Source organism: Telmatherina bonti (assembly GCF_933228915.1).
Source record: "Telmatherina bonti genome assembly, chromosome: 2".
In the NCBI taxonomy this organism is placed as follows: Eukaryota; Metazoa; Chordata; class Actinopteri; order Atheriniformes; family Telmatherinidae; genus Telmatherina; species Telmatherina bonti.
In genome coordinates, this window is record NC_136620.1 from 7,716,404 (window position 1) to 7,742,820 (window position 26,417).

General features: G+C 41.9%; 1 protein-coding gene across 2 annotated transcripts; it reads left to right on the forward strand.

Annotated features, from left to right (window-relative positions):
* Positions 1 to 2,887: 2,887 nt before the first annotated feature.
* On the forward strand, positions 2,888 to 24,177 carry LOC306770017 (uncharacterized protein). Of its 2 annotated transcripts, none has more exons than XM_079258785.1 (9): positions 2,888 to 3,037; positions 3,207 to 3,293; positions 5,627 to 5,700; positions 11,289 to 11,418; positions 15,350 to 15,549; positions 18,813 to 19,091; positions 19,207 to 19,377; positions 23,051 to 23,296; positions 23,384 to 24,177. In XM_079258785.1, exons 1-9 carry the CDS (start codon positions 2,979 to 2,981, stop codon positions 23,419 to 23,421), a joined length of 1,284 nt encoding a protein of 427 aa, XP_079114911.1. In that variant the 5' UTR covers positions 2,888 to 2,978; the 3' UTR covers positions 23,422 to 24,177. The 2 variants fall into 2 exon arrangements, with proteins under 2 accessions (XP_079114911.1, XP_079114912.1); XM_079258786.1 differs by having other exon boundaries at positions 11,292 to 11,418.
* The last annotated feature ends 2,240 nt before the right edge of the window (positions 24,178 to 26,417 follow it).

Below are 26,417 nucleotides of genomic sequence, written 5' to 3' on the forward strand. Positions count from 1 at the left end.
CTCTGATACCAATGACACGATCCTTCATAAACAGACGTTCATCTTTCTCATAACCAGGGCTGGATTAAAAGTGCAGAGGCCCCTGGGCCCAGAGTGTCCCAGGGGCCCCCGTTTCCCACCGCAACATGGTGAAAATTGTGAATGATACTCTGTGAATTGACATTTTGAACATCTCTCAGCCAATGGTACCAGTAGCAACACACTGTGATGTAACTATCTGGCTTTATGTACATTTTGTTTCATGTCCAAACTGCTGGTGTATGGCCTACGTGGGGCCCTGGGCCTGTGCCCATAATTCCCATTGGATAATCTGACCTTGCCTACGACCTCCGGATATGTTTTTCCACGTGTTAAAGAAAAGAAAAGCTACTCAGTGCAACAGCTGTGGTAAAATAACCTGACTCTCACCTATTGGTTCAGGTGGATACTTTATTTTGAGCCAAACATGTGCATTTACAGTAAGATAAGTAGTTAAAAAGTAATGATGTATGGCATATTGGCACGATCACTCTTCTCTGAACACGTTCCACTCTGTATGTTCTGCATGTGACACAGTCACTGAGTCGTCTGCAGGTTTATCCACTAACAGCAGCTAGTTTGTCTCTTATTTACATTTAACCTGATAGTTTTTGGAGCTCCTGACACTTGATAGTCTAGTCCTCCGCAGGGGGAATAGGAATCTAAGATTGGCCTGTTTGTCTATATGTGTGTGAATGTGTACGTACATGTGTTTGTATAGGTGAATGTGTATGGGTGTATGTGCATATGGTTGTTTTTTCTTTATTTCTCTATCTCTCTTCTCTCTCTGAGGTGTTCTCTTTCTCTCTCCCTTTGTCTTTCTGTCGATCTTCTCCGGTTTGGTCAAGCAGTAGAAACTTACAATTATACAAAATAAAGAAAATAAGAATCCAGAAAATCAAGGGGATTATCATACTGTAATGCTCCTCATGTTACTGTAATGCTCTCCTTGGCAAAGTAAATTTGCTCAGCAGAACAGCATCCAGATCATCATTCTGCTGCTTAAATGCTGAACAAGACACGGGGGGGGGGGAGTAACGATGTAAGCGATATAAAAGAAATTTCCTTTTGTCATCAAATTAAATGAAATATAGGGGGGACTGTGATTTCTGAGGGATATGCTAGCAGTCACTGTTAAATAGTCTAAAAGGACACGTCCTGCAGCCTTTTACTGAAGCTGCCCTACCCAGCACTGAACTGGCTTTTTAAAAACCAGTTTACCAGACCCCTGCAGTCTTTGTAGAACTCCCCCAGCAGACAACAGCGTAGAGAGCACACTTGTAGTGACACTGTGGTAAAATAACGAGACATTTATGGACCTTGAGCAGCCTGGACCCGGGTTTTTGGTCCAGAACCACCCCCAGTAGGACTGTGCATCTCATTAATGTAGACTGGTTGGCTTGGTGTTGAAGATCTCCTGAAATCCAGCAGCTCCAGTTGTACCTGAAGCAAGGCTGGATTATCCAATCGGCATTATGGGCACAGGCCCAGGGGTCCACGTCCACTTGGGGCCCATGTAGGGCATATAGCAGCAGTTTGGACATGAAACAAAATGTACATAAAAGCCAGATAGTTACACCACAGTGTCCAGTGTGTTGCAATTAGCTGAGAGATGTTAGATACGCCGTTTCACAGTGTATCATTCACAATTTTTACAATGTTGGGGTGGGGAAAGGGGCCCCTTGAATACTCTGGGCCCAGGGGCCTGTGTACTTTTAATCCGGCCCTGACCTGAAGTCTAATATTTATTAGACTTATTTATTTATTGATTTATTTTCCAATATTAGGTCAAGGTCAGCTTTATTGTAAAAGCACATTTCCAAACAGTAACACTGCTCTCAAAGTGCTGAACAATGTAAAAGAACACACACAGAAAATAGTACAGTAATACACTATTGCAACCACGGATTTAAAAATCAGTGAACAATTCGGTCTTAAGTTAATAAAGAGTCTGTTAGCCTGAGTTGAACGCTTGTGGAAAGAAATATGTTTTAAGCAAAGACTTAAAACTGTCAACAAAAGTCGCAGCTCGTATGTGCAAAGGGAGATTGTTCCAAAGTTTTGGGCCTCCCACAGAAGACTTATTTTATTTATTTATTTATTAGAGAATAGAATAAACTTTGTCATTGCAACAAATACAATAAAATTTAGTGTGCCGTTTCAGTTGATGCCTCATTCATTAAATAAAACATCATATAAACAGATAATAAATAAAATACACAAAAAACGCAACGGTGTACCGTCTGCTGCCCCAGCTCAATCATCTATGATTGGCCGTATTTTAAATATGACTGCCGTTGGGTAAAAACTGTTTTTCAACCTTTTTTGAGACAAGGTACACTTTTTCCCACTGGAAAAATCTCAAGCCACACCACAAATAGTTTTCTAAATCCTATAGTATTAATATAAAGTCCGTCTTGTCAAAATGTCTTGATAAGAAATCAAATAAACACAAGAAAAAGGAATTTTATGATCTTTCACCTGGGCCGAGGCCTGTTAAATGAACACAGAGCTGCTTTTCAGACTAATTAGGTGAAACTGGATCATTTCTCATGGCACAACTGATGATCTCCCACGACACACTAGTGTGCCACGGCACAGTGGTTGAAAAACACTGTCTTAAATGATCTATACCTTCTACCTGAAGGTAATTAATTAATTATTATTCATTTACAACTGTGAAGCACCAATTTCCTGGAGACACGTCCCCACCCTGACGTGAGGCCAGTATCAGCAGTTTGACTGGGAAACGCGTTGTCGCCTTGTCGCCAGCAGGGGGCGACGAAGCGCCGTGAGCAGCCTCCTCCGAGCGGCGACCGCTAGAAGAAGAGCTCCTCACTCCTCGCCTAATTACAAGCAGAAACGCGGCTGGAGGACTATTTGGAGATCATTCTTCCTTCTTTTCGTTGGAAGAAGTTGCTTTGCAGTGGTGGTAAAATAAAAGTAGGGAAATTAAAGACATGTCCTGGGCGAAGTCAGCAGCAGGGGGACGGCGGTCGTCGGGAAACCCGAACGGAAGGTGAGTCTGATCGTGTCCCGTTGGAAAGGTTAGCATTAGCAGCTAACGTGCTAGGAACCGCTACGCTACCAAACGGAGCTAAAAAACAACAACAAAAAAAAACTCTTCTGTTCTGCAAGCTGCTTTTTACTAAACATGCGATATACATGTAATACTGCTCTCTAAACAGTGCCCAAAAACTCCGTCTGTTCCGGAGATCTGGTCCGTACACCATCAGAGAGGAGCGGAGCGAGGAGCTAAAGGATGCTTTGGACAGGTACCGGCTAACCTTCCACGACTCTGATGAATTAATGTCTAAATAATGTTTAAATAATGTCTAATTAATGCATTTTACTTTCCACAACTCTGATGATTGGGGTTAATGTCTAATTAATGCATTTACTTCACATGTTGGGACACATGGGGGAGTAAAATGTGGGATGCAAACAATAAAAAAGACAAATACACACTTAGTTCCGTATAACAAAATTCTTTTTTAGAAAAACACACATGGGTGGTGGTTACCAATGTGTCACGTGTGTGTGTTTGTTTGTGCGTGTGTGTGTTTATGTATGTGTGTCTGGATGTTTTCCGCGGGATTGTTGAGAACGTGCACATTTTCAGGTGTAACTGGTGTTACTTCCCTCCTAACTTCTTGTAGCAGAAGAATTTGCTGCATGCAGGGTTACAGAGAAATGTTTATAGCTACAATATCAGTCACCTTCTGCATCAGACATTAAATGCATTTTACTTCTCCTCTGATTCTGTATGTGTGTGTGTGTGTGTGTGTGTATGTGTATATATATATATATATATATATATATATATATATATATATATATATATATAATATATATAATATAATATAAAGTTGTGCTCACATATATTCATCCCCTTACATTAAAGAAAAGGCTGAATTTACAACAGTCACTCAAATAACTAGAGACTCAAAAAAGGAACAATTACTAAAAATTTGCAAAAATATAATTTAGTAATATAAGACACTGTTTTTCTTTCATTGAATTGAGTTGAAGAAAAACAAACAAATGTGTCCTGGAAAAATTAGAGCACTTTTCTGTTGAACAGTGGGACAAAATACCTGTCAACAGGTGCAGAAGTCTGACTGAGAGGAAACATGAAAGGATTGTTCAACTAAATATTAGTTTGACTGATGTAATATGTAATAATTTATCTTATTTTTTTTGCTTTTTTAAAAAAATATTCTATTGAACCAGAATTAGAAAATTATGATTTTCATAAAATTTTTATTTATTATTACTTTAGTCAATTTCAGCTTATTTTACAGGCAGCTGTTTCTTTCCTTCTTTAATGAAATGGTATGAATAAATATGAACACAACTGTATGTACCTGAACATTCACATATATACAAACGAAAATAAATACATACACATGTAAATATAAACCTACATGCAAAAGCAAATAATAAACAAAAGTAAACACAATTAAAAAAAAAAAAAATCCACAAAATAATGTCAATGTTTACACATACATATATCAGAAATTTAAGTAATTTCTAGTTTGTTTTTGTTTTTTTTACCATAAATTTCCTACAGTACAGGTGACCATATTTCTTGAAATGTCTTAATTTTAAATTGTATCAACTAAAATAGGATAATTATTCAAAATCTTATTACAGTAGCAAAAAAGGTCATAAGAAGCTCCTGGCTAAAAGCACAACCTCCTAGCAAAGACATCTGGTGGGAAAGGGTAAAAGACGTGATGGAAATGGAAAAGGTAAAATTAAGAATAGCTCATTTCAACAGTGATGCATTTGTGTTTGACTGGCTCCTTGTTGCATAAACCTCCTTGTTTTAAAAGGTTCTGGATCAAATTAAAGTGCAATCAAGTCAAAATTGTTGCGTTTCGTCAAAATTAGCACAAATGTTGAATAATAAACAAAAAAGTTCCCGAGTGTGTTTAAATGTTTTGGTGCCCAGTCTCTAAATATTTATTTCATGTTACATCAGGAGAAGAAGTAGATCTAACAGGAAACAAAACTGCCATTTTGATTCCTCTTTCATGTAAACGTTAACTCTTCGTTGTGTCCGATGCTCTTATCTCCCTTCACATCCTCAGCTGATGGAAACAGTGAAGCAGTGTTCTCAGCTGGGACTTGAATTAAAATCAAAACCAAAGCAGAAAGTCTTGTTATCTGATTTTCCATGTTGTAGCTGAAAGGAAAGGAAGAAGTAAGTTGAGTTTGTTTATTTCTGATTAATGTAAGCATGTCGTGCCCGCCCCCTGTCCAATCAGACCCCTTCCCCGGTCCAAAGCAGAGTTAAGTAAAGGTGAATAAATGTGTTTTCCATGTGAACCTGAGTTCAGATTTACTATTTACATGTAAAATCAAAATATAATACTTCCGAATTATTTCATTTGGAATAATTATTTCAGAATTAAAAACACGTCACCTTTTCCATTGTGATGCGATTTACTCCTGTTAGCAATGCCGTATAACGAAGATCTGACTCATAATAGATGATAGATACTGTTCAGATGTGTACAACATAAATTTTATCCATCATCAGGACTCGGAGAACATGCTGGATAGAAAGGCTTCGCTCATGTTTTTATTGCTTTTCTTTCAGTTATGAAGAACTGGAGCAGATTCAGAACTTCAACAGTGCTGTGAAGTACGAAGGATACAAGCATCAGCCAGCCGGTGAGACTTTCTGCAGTCAGTGTGCATATTTCATTCTTCTTAAGGCTTATTTATGCTCCCTGCTGGCATGCTTATGTTAGCATCCATGAGAGAGACGTTCAGAGTTCATCAGGAGTTCTGAGTTTCAGCCGCGTAAACATGGTGACGATTTGTATTTTCTTAAAGCTTTATTTATTTATTTCTCTCTTGGCTAAAGCAACATAAAACGAGACAAAACGAATCAAAAGCACGTCTTCATGCACAACCAAGCATTAAAATGAGCAGGAAGAAGAAATAACTGCACCTAGATGGTCTGTAAGTTACTGAACAACACCTAAAAAAAGACGCGTTAATGATTCGGACTGTGACGATTTGCTTTTGTGCCGATTCGATTTAAATTGATAATCAATATTGCTGATTTTTATAGCCTAAAAACAAATAAAAAATGTACGAAATCTTTTTTGCTCGACATTTTTCTTCCTTTCAAGAAGAAAAAAAAAAGATTTTTTTAAATTGTAAAACAAAAAAATCCTGAAATTTGATTTTTTTTTTTTTTTTTTTTTTTTTTTTTTTTTTTAAATTATTTACCGGTATTTTTTCTCTCTCGATTCGATTCCCATTTCTGTTCATGACGGTAGTTTATCGGCGTCTTGTCCAGAGAAGCATCATTCAGAGCTTTAACCCTAAAGTGTCCGTTTCTGATTCACACTTTCAGCATCAGTTGCTGGAACTTTGCAGACCTGCATGGTTTAATCATGCATTTAAAAAGTTAACATTGTTAAAAGGAATTTGTCATTCACGCTTTAACACACACACACACACACACACACACACACACAGCTGGTCGTCAGTTTACAAACATGTTCCGTGGGCGTGACCCGAAATTCCGCATAGGTCGGATTCTTACCCTGAAATGGCCCCTTAAATCACTAATGAACTGCTGGCGGTAAATTCCTCCTTCCTCATCCTCGCCTTTCTGGTGTTTGTGTCTGAAAAATGTGCCGTGCCTCTTCCAGAATGGAGAGCAGGCCGCTGGGAAGCCTACGCTAATTCTGATCCTCAATCAGATCATAAGCAGCTTCTCCATCTTTATAATTTACAAACATATACAACATTTAATGAGCATCATAAAGTCTATAAACCGCTTGTATATGTAATTAATCTTCTATTGCATTTATCTAAATGTATTTGAGCAGCTAAATTAAATAATGGGCATTAATATTGTAACTTCAGGCTCTAATGTCTGGAAAAAATACATTTAATTTCATAACGGTAGAAAAGAAAATATCCCTGAATTCAACAGACCTAAAGTTAATTTCATTTTAAGTAGTTTTTACTAACACAAGGTCACAAAGTGCTTCACAACAATAAAACATAAAAAACCTGCAACGTGGGGGGAAGGAAGGTGGTATCAGTCAGTGTTCCTGCAGCAGAAAGGACGACGGTCTGCTCTGACTGCAGCTTGGAGCCGCAGGGATCGAACCTCTGGCGTGTCCGTCTGAAAAGTGTGTGTGTGTGTGTGTGTGTGTGTGTGTGTGTGTGTGTGTGTGTGTGTGTGTGTGTGTGTGTGTGTGTGTGTGTGTGTGTGTGTGTGTGTGTGTGTGTGTGTGTGTGTGTGAGAGAGAGACACAGATGCAAAGATGGACAAAATGATCAATTTCCATCTATAGCCTAGAACAGGGCTACTCTATTAGATATTCATGTGGGCCAGATTTTCATGATAAAAAAATGATCGGAGCCAATAAAACAAGTAATGGAAAATAAATCGGTAAAAATAGAATGATTAAAAAAAAAAAAACACATTTACATTTTGGAAAAATAAGAAGTTAATTTTTCTATTTTAACTTCAGTCGCACATGACAGGAACGAATGCACAAAATATAATGAAAATTCCTGTCAGAGCTGATTTTTCTCTTTTTTTCAGCTTATTTTTTATTGAATTTTGCAATGCTCAAGAAATACAAATATGCAACATCCACATGTCTGCAGTTAAACATTTGCGAAGTGAGGCAGACTTGAAAAATAAAATACAAATAGGGGGGGGGGGGTACAACAGGGCTTTTGCAGGACCCCACCTTTTTAATGAACAACTCCCTTTGTATTCTTAGTGAAAAGGTAATGCCTTCCATCACATATATTTCTCTGACTTTCTCAATCCACATGGAATAAGTGGGTGGCTCCAGTTTCAACCACTTGATGGTTATACATTTGAGTGCAGCAGTCAACAATATACTCAAAAGGTATTTTTTGACCTTTCCGTTGAAGCCATCGGGGATTAGGCCCAAGATTGCCAAGCGGGGTTCCTTGTCCAAAGATTGTTTGAAGACCATGTTGACGGCTGTAAAAATATCATCCCAAAACAGCTCGATATTGGGACATGACCAAAATATATGGGTATGTGTACCGATATCCGTGCCACAGTTTCGCCAACAGGTGTCAAGGTTCCCAGTCCCGTATTTTGAAGTAATTTTTGGAGTTCTGAAAAATTCACAAATAATTTTCCATTTATATTCTCTCCAAATACTGGAACTGGTCACCAAATGTATCTCAGAGCATTACCCCCCCCCCCCCCCCCCCCCCCCCCATCGTCATCTGACTTATGGGGGTTGGTTTCACTCTCCCATCTTCTCTTTATATGAATTGTATTACTTGTGTTAGTCAGACAATAAATTGTAGAAATGGCTAATAACTTTAGGGAAATGATTCCCCTGTTGTATTTTAATCATTTTCTCCTCAAATAGTGAAGACTTATGAACTTTATCCCATTCTTTGTGCTTAAGTAGAAAGCTCCTTGACTGGAAATATCTGAGAAACTCATAGGAGGGAAGGTGAAACTCTCTACCAAGTTGTTCAAAGGATATCCAGCTGGGATAGGCTCCAGCTTCCCCGCAACCCTGAACTGGATAAAGCAGTTCAGAAAACGAATGAATGAATGGAAAAGGCAAATCATGAACAGACATCTTGCATGAATTTCATATATAGTTAACACATTCCTTTTTCCCCTTTTTTCCCCCTTTCCTTCTTCCCCCTTCTCCTTAACCCCCAAATGTGAAAAAGGAAAAAAAAAGATAAGTTTTCCCTCCTTCTTCCTTCCCATAATTATTTTATTAATTTAAGGAGCAGATACAAAAAGGAAAAAAAAAGGGGAAATAGGCAGGGTCCAATACAAAATTCAAAGTACTCTACTAAGGACAAAAACCCCAAAGAAGAAGGGGGAGAGAGAAGAAGCAAAGAAAAAAAAAAAAAAAAAAAAAAAAAAAAAGGAAACGAACACACACGAGAAAACAAAACAAACAAACAAAAAAACCCCCCAGTGCCCTCCACACCACCCTCCAATCTCCATTCTCCTAGCCAATCCAACCCCAAACACTTACACTACTCACAAAAAGTTAGGGATATTTGGCTTTCAGGTGAAATTTATGGAAAATGCAATATGTTCATGCTACAGTGATATAATATCATAAAAGTAAGACATTTAAGTAGAAGGACGCACTACTGATTTCCTCATCTCAAAAAATTCATTCAACACAAAAGGTAACAACAATGGTAGTTACACCACAACAAAAAATCTGAACGTCTCAATATCTTGTCATGTGCCCTTGAGCATCAATTACAGCTTGACAACGACGTCTCATGCTGTTCACAAGGCAACTTATTGCCTGCTGAGGCATGGCATCCCACTCTTCTTGAAGGGCAGCCCTCAGGTCATTGAGGTTCTGGGGTGCAGGGTTTCGAGCCTCTACACGACGGCTCAGCTGATCCCACAGGTTTTCAATGGGATTCAGGTCTGGAGAGAGTGCAGGCCGTTCCATTTGAGGTCCACCAGTCTCCAACAGCCGTTCCCTGATGATGCGGCCTCGATGAGCAGGAGCATTGTCGTCCATGAAGATGAAATTAGGCCTGTGCTGTTCATGTAGGGGCACAATCACTGGATTAATGATGTTATTCAGGTAGTATGGGCTTGTCACTGTACCATTCACAAAGTGTAGGGCAGTTCTGTACCAAGTGGACACCCCTGCCCACACTGTAACACCGCCACCACCAAAAGCTGGCCTGGTGACAACAGTGACTGATGCATAGTGCTCTCCCTGACGTCTCCAACATCGTTGCCGGCCATCATTTCTGCTCAGTGTGAATCGACTTTCATCAGAGAACAGCACTGAGGCCCACTGGTTCCTCGTCCAGCGTAAATGCTCCCTGGCCCATGCAAGACGATGATGCCTGTGCCTGGTGGTGTGGTCAGGTACCCGTGCAGGTCGTCTAGCACGCAGACCACGCTGATGGAAACGGTTTGGAATGGTCTGACGTGACACTTGGGTGCCTCTCACCTCTCTTAAACGTGCCTGGAGTTGAGTGGCATTCATCATCCGGTTTCTCAGGGCAGTGTTCACAATGTAGCGGTCATCAGCACGGGATGTGGCCAAAGGACGTCCACTTCTAGGCCTTTCTGTGACTCTTCCAGTCTCTCCATATCTCTGTTGCAACCTGCTGATGACACTCTGTGACACTCCAAGCTCAGTGGCCACTTCTGTCTGAGAACGTCCTGTTTGAAGCATCGCAATGGCAAGGGACTGTTGTTCCATTGTTAGGTGTCGTCTTGGTCTCATGATGTCAAAATGTGAACAGCATGATGAGGACAACTGTTTAAACACCAGCTCTAATTGAACCAGGACATTTATTGGTCAATTCAAGGATCACACACCTGCCGTGATTTTTGCCGTTAAGCTCCTTGTTAGAGAACAGCAACTTGTGCAAAATTTATTGAAACATTTAACAGTTGGACATGTGCATTTAAAAGCTTAGAGAAGATCACATTAAGTTCACCTGTACAGGTTTGAATGCATTTTAGGCTTGTTGTGAAATTTCACCCAAAAGCTGAATATCCCTAACTTTTTGTGAATAGTGTAGATTAAGAGGGTCAGGGGTCCGTTCCCTTTCCAGGAAGGAGAGTAGAGGTCGCCAAATCTTTTCAAATTGTTCTATTCTATCCTATAGAATAGCCTCCTCACATTATAATCTTTACACACCGCCACACACTCATTGCATATCAAACACATTGGTTTGGTGCTCGAATGTGACGGCAAAATAAACAAATATCAGTCCAGACGGGGTTAAATCTGTGGTCTTCGTTGTCAATTTTGCATTTTGGGATGGAGAGCGACATGCTTGCTAGCACTACTCATACAAAACAACACGGGCTGGGGTTGATGTTGCTAGGCAACCAAGTGTTGCATTCATGGTCTGCACGACTGTAGGATTGTAGGCTACTTAATCAGGGTAGGAATGACTGAAGGTTCTTGATTGATATCTTTATTCTTTTACATGAGCTGGGCCACAAAGAAGTTGGTTCTGGGCCGCATGTGGTCCGTGGGCCGCTGTTTGAACAGGCCTGGTCTAGAGCATATATTATATTACTAAATTATATTTTTGCAATTTTTTAGTTATTGTTCCTCTAAGTGGCCAGTTATTTGAGTGACTGTTGTAAATTCAGCCTTTTGTTTAATGAAAGGGGATGAATACATATGAGCACAGCTGTAAATGGGTGTTTAACATCTGAAACGTGCAGAAATATTGTCTGAAAAGCTTCCTGTCTGCTAACCTCCTCTCAGCAGCGGCCAAGCCGGATGTCTGCACGCCAGCAGACCGGCGTAAAGCTCTGTATCAGAAGTTCTACCGGCAGGTGCAGGAGGAGAAGAAGCCGGCCGACTGCGTGGTCCTCTCCGTTACCAACGCATGCCTGTGAGTACTTCTGTTCTCTACATGCAGCGAGCAACCCTGTAGATCAGGACTTTTGTTTTTTGAATAATCATTTAATGATTTTTAAGAAGCTTTTAGAAGATCTGGGTGTTTGATAGTTTCCGTCCTGTTAAGTTCTGCTGCAGAGGACAGATAACCTCAACAAGACCAGCTACTAACCCAGCTGCGTCTGTAATCCTCTATTATTGTCATGATGTGAAGAAACAAAGTGGTTGGTTGAGTTTCTGTTGAGATGATCACCGATGTGACGTAGATTAATCAACTTAAACGGTTTGTCCGTCGGGGTGGCGGGAAGCTGGCACCGATCCCAGCAGGTTGACCAGGTTGACCCTGGACAGGTCACCAGTCCAACGCAGGGAAACAGTTTGTTTCCTTTTTTTTTTTTTTTTTTTTTTTTTTTTAAAACATAAAGTATAGTTCCAAGCAAATCTCTTCTACTGTGTGTAGAATAAACACATCCTACATATTAACTCTAGTTATGAAATAAAATCACACAAGAACAATTTAATGTCTTTTTGGAGGGGAGAGCTCCTGTTATAGTGTCGCGTCACCAATAAGTTTCAATCTTGTTCCGTCACTCTGGTAAAATACTAAAGGGTGATACGAGTAGCACTGATCTGCTGTTTGTTATGCAACGTGACTATTATGGGGGAACTTTACGATTAGAGCTGCGGTAGGTAATGTTGCTCAGAGACATGTTCCTCTGGGTGAAGTGGTTCCTCGTCCTGATAGTAGTCTATACATTCTGTCATCATGAACAATGAGAAATATCGTTAGACCCCTCAGTTTACTGTAAATCTGTAAAAACTCTGACCAATCCAAACGTTTCGACCCAAATGGAGTTAAATTCTGTAAGCTTCTTTTCCCGGCTCCCCTCCTCCCCCTCCAGCAGAACATACCTGCTAGCCACACCCTGCATATAAATAGCGTGTTAGGATGAAAATACAAAGTAGTGAAGAAAAAGCTGCAAATAAAAAAGCCTTGGATCACGCAAGGAGCAGAACAGGAGGGAGAGGAGTCAACACAAGGGGAGGGGCCAATGCAAGGGGAGGAGCCAACACAGGGTGCCACTTTAACATCCTGCTAGCTCCCCAACATCACCTACCCCAGCTTTAATCCATCACAACATTTTATTCTACTATTAATTGTGTAAATAAGTAATCAAGACAACTCGACTCTACAAATCTGTACTCACAGCTAAATCTGAACTTAATTATTTAAAATCAAACATCCAGGCAAAGGCAGAATCAGGAATCGTCCCATGTTAATTCTGTCATTTCTGCGTTGTTTTTGTTTTTTTAAATTATTATTATTTTTATCATTATTTACCCAGATTTTCTCCAACTGTCATCGCAGTTGAGTGTTTTCTACTTTATTTCACACAAATTAGTTTAAGAAGTTGCAGTAAAGTTTAACAGTTTCTGATGAGGCACTTTGAGACGATGCACAACAGGACATTTTCTCTTCTGCTCCATGCAGCTGATGCAAATAAAGCATTTCACTGGTCTTTGCACAGATGCCTGCAGCTGGTGGCGTTTTGTCGGCACGCGAGAAAGGAAAACTCCAGGGTCAAGAAAACAGAGCTGAAAAAAATTTAATTTAAAAATCACTTACAGGCTTATTTTGCCTCATTTTCTGACACATTAAGTTGATTTTTATATTTAGTTTTATAATCTTTTCATCCTTATAAACCAAACAGCTTTTAGACATGGAGGTGTGTCTTTCCCACGCAGCACATCCTGCTGAGCATCAACACGTCCAACTCACTGATCTTTCAGGAGGAAAAATCACCATAAAACCTTCCACTTATCCTCTGGTATAATCTAAAACAACACACAGTTAACGTGTTTGAAAAGGAAAAATATGTAAAATATGCAGTTTTCCTTTTTGTTTCTCTCCGTCTTGTGGATTCAGGTCTAATTTATCATCTGAGGTTTTCCACAAATTCTAAAACATCTGGTACTAAAGTCCACATTTTACTCATCAGACACAATTTTACCTCATTGTTTCCAAACATTTTTACTATTCATAGTGATACAAGTGGCATCCTGCAGACGTGAAATTCCACGGAAATCTAATGACAGAAGCACATTAACCGTTTTCTACACATTGCACCTGCAAAAAAATCCATGTACCACAAAATTCAAAACAAAGTATGTTTACATTGTATTGCACAATAATAACAATTAAACCAATCGATTATTTGTAGTGCCATATTAGAGGTTTTTTAACAGGATCCTCTTCAGTGTTTCACACACAATCACTCAATTATTTCCTTTTAAACCAATCAAACATGTAATTTATCAATGCATCATAACAATGCAGCAGATGTTAAAGCATTAGTCATTGTCTCCAGTGTTTATTTCCAGCCTGATTGCCATGAAAAGCTAACAATGCGTTAATCACACTGCACCATTCAAGTTTTTGTTTCCTTGTTTCAGAAAATTACATTTATTCAACCATTTCAGATCTTTGTGCCTCGTCTACACACACCTTGTAACACTGAAGTCAGCAGGATCCGGTGGAAATACATGTTCAGCCCTTTTCAGATATGAACTCCTTTTCATTCATATGTCAGCACCTGACCATGTTGGTCACATGCAACATTAATGAAAGTAAAATTGGGATCTGGTTTGGTTTGTGGCCATTTCTGCCAGACTGGTCCCATTATGACAACCTGGAATGAACAGGTGGAGACCCACGCCCTTCATCGGCATGGCTACGTGGCCGGCTTGCAAGGAAACGGCGACGACACCACCTTTCTAAAAGAACTTGTTTTGTTTGGCTCTCGGACAGGCTACACAAAGGAAGGTGTGTTCTTGTGGCCGGACAGCACTGTTTACAGGCTTTTGTTCTGAGACAGCCATGACAAAAGGAAAATGCGCCATTTGTCTCTAGTTGACAGCTATGTTTGTTTCAGTAAGGGCAATTAAAGCACCTTTCGTTAGAAACCAATAGGAACTCTTTATGACACAACCTCGTCAACAGCTTGGACATGAAATGGAAACCTGATTTGCAGGCAAGTTGGGAATTTATAAAAAAGAAAAAAAAACTATTGAGAAAGTTTAAACGTTTATTAAAGCACCACTAAACTTTGGCAGATTCTCATGATGGTGTCCCCAAATGATGGCTAATCATCCTGTCTTTAGGTGTTTTTTGTTTTTTTTTTAAAATTTTGTTTTGTTTATTACCAACAAACCACAGCTGGCTGTTTCCTCTCACTGCCTGCATTATTTCTGGGAGTTAATTTGATGCTTTCTTCATCAAGATTGCCAGGACATGCTGGTTAATGAAGCAAACCTAAACCTAATGACCCTGATCGCTCACTTTGTGCCAAACACCACAACCGGTCCTTGTTTGGCAAGACTAGACCTTTACATGAGGCTCATTTTTATAACCAGTCTTGACACCCTCACCTGTTGGATTAATTTGCTGATTGGAGAATAATCCAGAACATGATTTTTGTTGACACTGAATACATTTTCTAACTTTTCTTTTGTATTTTTTCTTTAAACTTTGAGAAATTTTCTGACTTTTCTGTAATCTGTTTTGTTTCGCTGCCCATAACTACGGACCATTTTAAGCATTTTAGAGGGAAATGTATTTGAGAGGTCAGATATACTGGTAAATATCACGGATTAGCAGACCTATCGCAGCGCTCCATCCCTGCCTGATTAAAGCTGTTTGAGACCCATTAAATGTCGCTGTTAACTGGATTCTAACAACATCTACATATCCCATGTCTGAAATGGGCTATCCAAAACTCACCACATAATGATTCTCAGTGGTTTTGTTGGTCAAGCACATTTTCAGTTTAGACGACACCCTCTGCTTCACTCAGATGCAACTGAAGGTTCCTCTTATTTTAACATAGAAATGTCAATTTAACAAAGTGTTTCTCTTCCTCTCAAAGGGATTACCCCAAATCGCTAAGCCAGTCCTTGCAGGAGCGTGGCCTCTCAGTGGAAATGCTCTACCTTCAAGAGGAATCGGGCCTGACCCGGGCCCTGCAGGATGTCCGAGCAGGTGGCTCCCCGTTATGTATACTGGTGGAGCAGAAAAACATAGCTCTGTCCTCCTGCACTATTATCATATTCTCAGAATCCCTCAAAAGTAAGTCTGTACCCCTCGTCCTGCCCAACTACCTGAATGACCCTCCATCCCTTTCTGTCCAATTCATGTTTTATGCCACATGCAACCTGACATGGACTCCGTCCAAACAAAAACAAAAAATCCCATTTAAGTTTCAACACAGTTACATAAAGCAGGAATAGAAAAGCTGACATAGTTTAGCCTAAAATATTCATATAAACTATGAAAAATATCATCCAAAAACCATCCGATATGCGGTTTTATTCAGTGTGTACATTATTTCCATCATCTGACATTAACTTATGCACTTTTTACACATTAGCTGAAGCCACGCATATTTGAATCTAAGAAAAATATGATATATGGCTAGAATAAAGTATTTATAACAACTTGTGAGGTAAGTTTGTGTATTCTGGGTCATCTGTTCCGTTAGAAAAGTTTTTTTTCCAGCCCATGGTCTGTCTTGACTCAACAGGATTTCTCTGTTCGGACTGATAAGAGACCATGTGACACAAGATTTTCTCCTGCAACCTTCAAAAAGCTGCCTCTTACATCTCCTGTTTCAAGCCTGATTTTAGGTTTAGGACTGGATATTTGTTAGGTTTAGGCCGATGTGCGGCATAGAGCCCGTTTACATGCACACCAGAACCTGAATCGTGGAGTAATCAGATAATTCAAGTGGATCCTTTTTCAAACGTATCCTTTTTCAGGTAATGGTAGTTTTGATAAACTTGACGTTAATCCAATACTCCAATACATATCTGATTCATTCAGTGTATTTACAGCCAGCTTGTGCACAGAAACTGTGTTGCGTCTTGTGACGCCGCCACATGAACAAATGAGCACGCAGTGGCGTGCAGGAAGATGGTCACATAAACGGACTCATTGTCACGGCTTGTCTGGAATCACAGCTGAAGGAAAAGCACCTAATAGTGTACCTGTACTTCTCACAGCATGCAGAGTTGGCTTGCATAAAATGGAGAAGCTTGATATGGAAATGATAAATTAATCTGGAGTTGGATTAAAACTGGGGATGGATATTTTAAGGTTTTTTTTTTTTGTTTTTTGTTTTTTTTAAGGCAGACCAGTCAGGCCCTTTTACACTAATTGTGACGTCTTCAGTCGTGAAATGAAAACGGCTTTATCGCTACGGGGGAATTGTAAAGTGAGTGTGACATTTGGGTTGGATAGTGTGTGTTATTTTTGTGATTTTACTGGTGGCTCTAGTGTCTGTTGTGCAGTAAATGGAAAAAGAAACGGGTTAAGGAGAAACCCAGATTCAAACTGCCGGCTGCTCTGAAGGAAACGCCGCGTTTACTGAACACATCCAGTTTTTCAGGTCTTTCCGTCCGTTCCTTTTGCTCCTGAAGCAACGTTTCTGTGAGGTTTAGTAACTGTGGTCTGTTGGCTCCACTGTGAAAACAGCTGTTAAACAGCTGCTTCCTCCTCCAAACCGAGACCAGGATGTGGAGGCGGGGGATCGCTCCTTAGCAGTTAGCTTCAGGGTTAGCTTCTCTTTACCCAGCAGTGGTGAAGCAGACATGGAATTAAGAGCTTAATGCAGAAGCTTGTAGCAAAAACTGTGATCGGACCCCCCCGTGACTCAGATAACATGGCTGCATCTCTCCCCCGGTAGCTCACCCTTAGGGCTGGGACATAGCTTGCTGTACGCGAGGCTAATGTTCCTCATGTTCTTGTGGAAAGGAGGCTGTGAAGTGACGTGTCGCGTGTATGACGTGCAGTATTGACTTGAACATGAGATTGAAGGTAAATATGATGGTGGATAGTTTTGAAGATCAACATTATGGTTTTTCCTTAACAGTTGGCAGCAGCTTGGTAAACGACAGAAATATAACCAGAGATTTGCCTTTTCACTATTTCATAAGTCTGTGTACTGCCTCCAGTGGTGACCTTCAGTACTCAGCATCTTGCCTGCAGCATGCTTCCATTGTTTGCAACTAAATAGACTGGCGTAGCGGAACGTTTCTATGTTCTGTTGCGTACACAGCGAGTATATCTTAGCCTTTGCAGGGACCACATATAATGGACATTTAGCCATAAACAGTGAATCCAGGTTCTGCTGCGTCGCTTGGCTAAGCGTAGCCTGTGGTGGAAAAATAAAACTTTTTCATACAGCAGAGGAGGCGCTGAGCAATCAAACCATCATTTCAAATCATAAATATTTAACTTGGAAACAGTGAAAAATGTTTCCACCACTGTAGAAGCAGTGGAAATTTCCACCACCTGGTTGAATTCATAGGCTAACCCTGCATTTTAGCTTGATTGTCGTTGCTTACTGTAACATTCACGTAAAACTTTTTATCTCTTAGATTTCTTAAAGCCTTCACCTAGAAAAGACAAGTCTTTAAGTACTGCTGATGACCTGATTCATCTTGGCTTTTTTGACACAGCTATGTTGGTCACAGCTTCTTGGTTTTATTGGAGGTTTGTGGTAAAGGAAGGGATTACATTGGAGTTCATGGTGATTTCAGACTTAATGTTCCTGTTGGAAGAGGTCTGGAGCAGGTTTAGCCAACGGAACAGATGATCCAGGTTACAGTAGATAAAGAAAATTCTAGTTTCAACTAGAAACACATTCAGAGAGTGCAGACATTCACCACGTCAATGTTTTATACATTTCCTGAAAATGTCATCAAGATGTAGCCAAAACTTTTGAGTCATTTTGCTACGAGACAGAGACAACATCTCTGAATACAGAGAAAAAGTAGTTTATTTCCCCTAACTGCTTTATTTACACATTCCCACTTTAACTAGCACACAATGTACAAACAAGTCAACAATCCACAAATAATAAACCTTTTATTTTAACCAGCTGTTTCCATGGTGATGCCGCTGTTTAGCACATAACAAAACCAAAATGCAAATAATTTAAATAATCATATCCCCTTGAAAGCATTGAATTGCTTTTTATTGCTCCTAAAATGCACAAATCACTTATAAATTGACTCATTTTTCCTGGTAACTCGATCAAACCCACAATATAATGCAAGGTAGCAGTCCCTGCATGCGCAGGAACGTGCACAATGCTACATTAAACCATCATATTCAGTCAAACTCTGTTCCACTTCTTCACTACTGCCCCTCCAAAGTGTTACCTGACGAGAGAATAAAACAAAAGATTAATTATGTGACGTAAAAACAAAGTGCATATCGGTGTGATCTGATCTGAGAGAAGTTAGAGCTCCAGATTTCCCTCCTTTCTGTAGATCATCTTTACTTCCGTGTCCTGGTACTCCCCCTCTAACTCCCCTTCCCTCCCTCAGTCCATCGCAACATGCCCAAAGACCAGGCCATGGACTTTGTGCAAGCCGAGTACAACCGCGGGCTTTCCAAAGAGCGCCCTCCTAAGGACCCTGCAGATATTGCAGCGCAGGCGTCGCAGCTGCTGGATGACTTCCTGGACCGAGAAAAAATCGCTCGGCACGCCGTTCCCTCTGAAACCCGCCAGCTCCTCGTGCTGTTAGCGGAGGGGGTGCATCTGTACCCCGAGGAGCTGGAAACCGTCTCGGAGTACGTCAGCTCCCGGCTGGAACACGTGGAAGGTGAACTTCTGCAGCCGATTGGTGGTTCCTAACTTCTCTGATTGGTCGATGCCTTTTTTTTTACTCTTTTTTTTCTTTTTTTTTTTTTTTTCTTCTTTTTTTTTTAATGTTCTAGCTTCAAACCCTGAAGGTGACAGAGGGAACATGTTGCCCCCAGGCTTGGGGAAGCCCCCCCCTCTGCTTCCTACCCCTCCAGGACCCCCACAGCCTCAATCTGGATCTCTGGCAGGGGGGTCTATTGATGACCTTTCCCCACCTACACCTGTCCCGCTGCTTCCTTCACCAGGTTAGAGCTGATGTTAATAAATTATTATTATTTTAGCTCTTAGCTTGCAGACATTCTGGTGACATTAAGACGTCGGGTTGGACGATAAGGGCGAAAAAAGTCAGTAAAAATTGAGTTAAAATTTGATTTTGATATTAAAACATTGAAAGAGATATATTTTTAGTGCTCCCCCGGAGATTTACTGCTGTTGGATTATAAGTACATCTCAAAGGTGGAGTATGTAAGATTTTCAATATTTTCAAAATAAATTAACTAATAAAACAACTACAATCATAATTTGACAAATGACAAAAAGCAGTTTTTTTTTTAACTCATAGGCAAACATTTAAGAAAGGTATTTGTCATTAATTAAGCTTGAAATTTAATAAAACATCAAATATGGACAGACTGGAACCTACGTGTTTTTAAAAAAAAAACCCCCAAAACTGATTATGATTGTAGTTATGTTTTAGTTAATTTATTTTTAAATATTGAAAATCTTACATACTCCACCTTTAACTGGTGTCACAGTTAGACTCCGATTATCTTCAGTTTGATTTAGCGTTGCATCGCTGTATGTTGCATCCTCAGTTTTTGTCACTGCATATTGCTGCTTGCTTCAGCAACAAGTACAAGTTATTTATCATTATAATTAATTCTGATTATATCATAAATCTCTTTTTGTCCTGATATTAAAAAAAAAAATCACCACTTCATGATGTAACTTTACTGTCCCACTGCAGAGAGAAACCGCCTTGGAGTGGTGAGATTTCTAGCGGTGAAGAAATGTTTTGTCTGTTCAGACTTTCCGTAGTCAGTCTAGTCAGAATAATTTTATCTTTTTATGGCCAGAAAAAATTTTGATTTAAGTGTTCTGGTTCATTTTATTTAAAGACAGATAGTATTTTGGAGGTAAACATTTGTTGATAAACAAAGGGGTTTTAGTCCCTTTAGTTTGTTCACACATGCTAACTGCTAGCCTAACAATGGTATTTTTCATTGACATTAGCCTTAAGCTAACACAGAGCTTTATATACACTTGGATGTGCAGCGTTGTGGGATTTTACTGGGACAATGAATGTATTTCCAGTAAGATATTGGTGTGTGTTATGTATGTACATCTGTTTAGTTTTACATTGTTACTAATTAAAGTATTAAAACGGTTTCAGGAATTGGAGTTTGCTCGGGAAACTAGTTTATCTGGCGAGCTGTTGCAGCACGCCCGATCACGCCACACAAACCCAAACTGACAGAATACAACTGATTTGTTGCTTTATCAATGCAGAATCATTCTTGGTTAAACCCGACCCCCGACTCTTCTGATTGGTTGGGAAGAAGTCATGACTGTAGTATTAGGCTACATGATGGGCTATAATGAAAAAAGAAGGGAAACTGTTTTGTTGAATTTTTTTTATCAAACCCCCCCCCCCCCCCCCCCCCCCCCCCCCATCACACCAAATGATCTATAGATCAATAAATACTGTTAGCAGATTATCTCAAGCTGAGTCCTGACGAAGTTCTGATGAAACAAACTAACCGTAACACGAGGACATGTCGGATGTTGCTCCACTTTAACATGTAAAGATGGAAGTTTGATGGACAGACCAAGTCTGAACCTTTTTTCTGTAAGTCGTCTTCAGAAACGGTTCTCCAGAATCCCTGAAGATCCTTCTAAAAGTCTCTCTAAAACACCTCCATCAGACCTGCTGAGGTCCTGGTTCTGGGCAGGGTCGGTCCCTCCATCAGACCTGCTGAGGTCCTGGTTCTGGGCAGGGTCCGTCCCTCCATCAGACCTGCTGAGCTCCTGGTTCTGGGCAGGGTCCGTCCCTCCATCAGACCTGCTGAGGTCCTGGTTCTGGGCAGGGTCCGTCCCTCCATCAGACCTGCTGAGGTCCTGGTTCTGGGCAGGGTCGGTCCCTCCATCAGACCTGCTGAGGTCCTGGTTCTGGGCAGGGTCCGTCCCTCCATCAGACCTGCTGAGGTCCTGGTTCTGGGCAGGGTCGGTCCCTCCATCAGACCTGCTGAGGTCCTGGTTCTGGGCAGGGTCCGTCCCTCCATCAGACCTGCTGAGGTCCTGGTTCTGGGCAGGGTCCGTCCCTCCATCAGACCTGCTGAGGTCCTGGTTCTGGGCAGGGTCGGTCCCTCCATCAGACCTGCTGAGGTCCTGGTTCTGGGCAGGGTCCGTCCCTCCATCAGACCTGCTGAGGTCCTGGTTCTGGGCAGGGTCGGTCCCTCCATCAGACCTGCTGAGGTCCTGGTTCTGGAGAGGGTCCGTCCCTCCATCAGACCTGCTGAGGTCCTGGTTCTGGGCAGGGTCGGTCCCTCCATCAGACCTGCTGAGGTCCTGGTTCTGGGCAGGGTCGGTCCCTCCATCAGACCTGCTGAGGTCCTGGTTCTGGGCAGGGTCGGTCCCTCCATCAGACCTGCTGAGGTCCTGGTTCTGGGCAGGGTCCGTCCCTCCATCAGACCTGCTGAGGTCCTGGTTCTGGGCAGGGTCCGTCCCTCCATCAGACCTGCTGAGGTCCTGGTTCTGGGCAGGATCGGTCCCTCCATCAGACCTGCTGAGGTCCTGGTTCTGGGCAGGGTCGGTCCCTCCATCAGACCTGCTGAGGTCCTGGTTCTGGAGAGGATCCGTCCCTCCATCAGACCTGCTGAGGTCCTGGTTCTGGGCAGGGTCCGTCCCTCCATCAGACCTGCTGAGGTCCTGGTTCTGGGCAGGGTCGGTCCCTCCATCAGACCTGCTGAGGTCCTGGTTCTGGGCAGGGTCGGTCCCTCCATCAGACCTGCTGAGGTCCTGGTTCTGGGCAGGGTCGGTCCCTCCATCAGACCTGCTGAGGTCCTGGTTCTGGGCAGGGTCGGTCCCTCCATCAGACCTGCTGAGGTCCTGGTTCTGGGCAGGGTCGGTCCCTCCATCAGACCTGCTGAGGTCCTGGTTCTGGGCAGGGTCGGTCCCTCCATCAGACCTGCTGAGGTCCTGGTTCTGGGCAGGGTCCGTCCCTCCATCAGACCTGCTGAGGTCCTGGTTCTGGGCAGGGTCCGTCCCTCCATCAGACCTGCTGAGGTCCTGGTTCTGGGCAGGGTCGGTCCCTCCATCAGACCTGCTGAGGTCCTGGTTCTGGGCAGGGTCGGTCCCTCCATCAGACCTGCTGAGGTCCTGGTTCTGGGCAGGGTCGGTCCCTCCATCAGACCTGCTGAGGTCCTGGTTCTGGGCAGGGTCGGTCCCTCCATCAGACCTGCTGAGGTCCTGGTTCTGGGCAGGGTCGGTCCCTCCATCAGACCTGCTGAGGTCCTGGTTCTGGAGAGGATCCGTCCCTCCTTTAGACCTGTTCAGGTCCTGGTTCTGTGGAGGAAGTGGTGGACCGGGTCTGGATCAGTGTTTCATGTTTTAATGGGATTTTTCTTTAATGGGCTGAAAATCTTTGTTTCTTCTTCTTCTGGTGGATTTCTGCAGAATCTGCCGTCCCAGTTTTCTGTTTAGACTCCTGGTTGAAATGCAGAACTGTGTGAACTCTGTGTTTAACTTTCCAACCTGTTTCCTGACAAACTGCCGTGTTTTAATCTTTATAAAAACAAACTGCGGCTTGTCAGCTGATTTGTCGACGAAGCAGAAGAACTGTCCACCAGGACCGCCTCCAGACCTCCTCATCAGGAAAGAAGCTGCATGTTTGATGTTCTGGAATATCTTCCTCTGCAGGTTCTTTTTCCAAAACCAAGCCGCCTCCTCTGCTCTCCTTGCACCGGCTTCCCGTCCCGTCCCTGGGCGGCTCCTTGTATCGAGGGCCTCTGTCATCACATAACCTCTATGGTGCTTCCGGTGGGCTTCGGGGGCCTCTGCTGCACCACGACCCTCTGTTCCACCCAGGCTCCAGGGGCCCACATGGCTCTAGACTGACCCCTCCCTCTCTGAAGACCTCTCGCCCTCCTCTTCTCGCCTCTCCAGGTGAGTTGCTGCAGTTTAGGATTAAAGAAAACGTAGAAGAAACAAGAATGTTAATTTCTGTGTGTGCGTGCGTGCGTGTGTTCTCAGGTCCACCTCTGTCCCGACTGGGGGGGCCGCGACACTGAAGCCAACATCTGCACACCAAGTCGTTTGGAGCATTTCAGCGTGGACGGCGGGACCCCCGCTGCTCCGCCACATTCCCCTCTCGTCGTCAAACGTTAACCCCGCCGGCCGAGCGGCGGAGGAAACCGGTTTCCATGGAGTTGTCCCCGAGCTGAAGCAGGACTGGAGGCAACTCCGGATCTACGTTTCTTTTTCCAGATCTCTCAGGCGTCTTTTGGTTTCATATTTCAGCATCTGGTTTCTATGATGTAATGAGACGTGTACCTTTTTGGATGTCAGGAATTTTTTTTATGTTTCAGATCAAGTATGAGTTTGTCAGGACAACAGGCCCGGTGTGGAGGGAATTTTCCATGCAGATGTCACTGAATTGGTCTTAAAATGACTGGAAAATCGTTGTATAAATGTTAGAAATCCAGCTGAGAAGGAAGTCTGTAAGTCCAGCTGTGAAACAGGATTTTTCCAGCTTTCCTGTAACTTCTACAGTTTGGGAAGCTTTGAGCATCCTGTCGGAAGTATTCTACGTCACCCCATAGAGAAAATGTTTCCTTTCAGCTGTTTTTTTTTTCTCTCCAGTTTTGTAGCTTTTGTTTAGATGCCATCCTCACTTTTTAAAATGTAAATATTAGTCTGATGTAAAGCTTGTCAAAGCGCAGCTCACCCTGTAGGAAGAACAAATCTGCAGAAGTTTGTTTAAAACGTTTCAATTTTGTTCTTGCTTTAATAATTGTTTTCTTTTCTCTTAAAGATAATTAAAGCCTAACATTATTAAACGCCTCCTGGATGAAGCTTTTCTGCAGCGTAGAATCGTTTACTTGGAGATTTGAAGCTCAAACCGAACATCTGGAGTTGTTGTTGAATCCAGATGATGTAAACTTTAAACTTTCCTCTAAAGCAACCGTTGATTTTCCCAGTTTAAGCAACCTGTTGGATGGTAATAAGTGAATACTGCAGGAGTGTGTGAATAAATCCTAAAAATCACTGATTTTATCCTTCAAGGTATCATTTGCTAAGTTTACATGGAAGTTTTAATTCCTGTTTAATTTCGAATTAAAGTTAATTCCACTTTAAACTGATGAAAAACGACCATGTAAACACTTAATTCCTGATGCTAATTTCTATTCAGAATTAAACTTAACTCCGATGTAAGCGGCTGGTTTATTCGCATTTTAATTCCGAACTATTTAATTCCTCTGTCATGTAAACCTTCATTCCGCTCTGAGTTAACTCCAGTCGTTCTGAGCATGCTCGTTACCTTGTCCTGTCCCGATGACGCGCGTAGTTTTACCTCCCGTGTTCGGTGCTCTATCTTTCTTCTCCTTCTCAGTTGCTGCAGAAAGTGAAGTAGTATGCTGGTGTTGAGCTGCTACTTCACATTTATAATAAAACTAGCGGTGAAACTGGAACTTATGTAGTTTTTATAAGTTATGGCTGAAAAGACGAGAAGCAGGGAGCCAACTTTGTTTATTTCCGGTTTACGTCATACGTATCAGAACCCTTCCCAACACGGCGCTCTAAAGAGGAATTATTTAAGGACATGTTTCGTGTAAATATGTAAACATAATTATTTTCATGTAAACTCGTAGGAGAATACGTTAATTCTGAATTATTCCGAATTATTTTCCCGAATTAAAAAACACATGTAACCGTGGCCATTGAAATGCTGCAGAAACTGGCTCGTTTCTGCTTACAGATGCGTTTCTCCATCTCTCCCATAAACTTGCTTCAGTGGTTTTCTTTTTCCTCTAGTTCTCCAGTAATATTCCACCTTTTCCGCTTCTCTAAACCGGGTCTGTCGGAGGATACTCAGAGGACTCGGGTGGTTTTCTACAGCTATGCAGTGGTGTTGTACGCGCAGGTTATTAAATTGTTATTACCAGCAGAGTAGGAGGTCTGGCTAAAACCTTTCCAGCTGTCCAGACCCCCACCCCTCCCTCTTCAGTCCCCACCCCCACAAGCCACGCCCCCAAAACACAAACACGTGGTGCATGTCTGCAGGTTTAGGGGGGCGGGACACATTCAGCTGAGTTTGATCACACATCTTTTAAATCAGTCATTTAGAACGACTGGATGGTGTTTTTTCACTCCTGCAGACTAAATGTTTTCATTTTTGTGTTTGAGTTTTCATCAATTGGCTGCAATCGGGGTGTGGAGGAGATATAAAGCGATACAGTAACGCTGGAAAACATCAGGAAAACAGTCTGCCATTGTAAAAATGTCAGTTTTACTTTGAAGGTGTTGCTTCAGTAACGTTCCCGTTTTGTCAGGATCACGAGGCGTGTGTGTGTGTCTGCAGGCGCCACGTTTCCCTGCTTTTTATCATTTAAAGAACAGGGAATCAGTTCAGTGTCTACTGAATCATTTAGCTGGGAAACAATCAGACAACATTGTAAATAAACTGGTTGCACAGGCGTGCACACCCTTAAAATGTTTGAAACACCTTTTGATTTGATCGCAGCATGTTTTCACACACACCTTCCATCAGTTAGAAATATCTGGGGTGGGCTGCAGATGGAGGCGTTACTGACTGCAGTGACAACAGAACCCGTAACGCATCAAAAGTCACGATTACATCACGTAAACACACAACTGAATGGGTCCATTTCCACAGCTGGAGTCGGATCAGGATTCACTGCCATGCAGCCAAGGATCCCAAACATCTGTGATGGGACAGATTTTATACAAGTTGATCAGAAATGTGTGACTTTATACTAAATAACCTCAGAAACAAGGACCTAGACGTTATGGTGAGTGGATCAATACTCCGTATCTGTAAGACAAAGCATCAGAATACAGAAATACAACTTTTCTAATACAAAACATCACATTTGTTTTCATTTCTGAGCATTTTAGCCAATAAAACTCAGAAGTTGTTTTCCTGTTGTGTCACGTGATCATGGCAGCCAATCAGGTGCCACGATGATGCTGCTCCTGTTAGTGATGTTTTATTTCACACGTCATTATCTTTCATATTTATCATATATTTTAGTTATTTAAATGT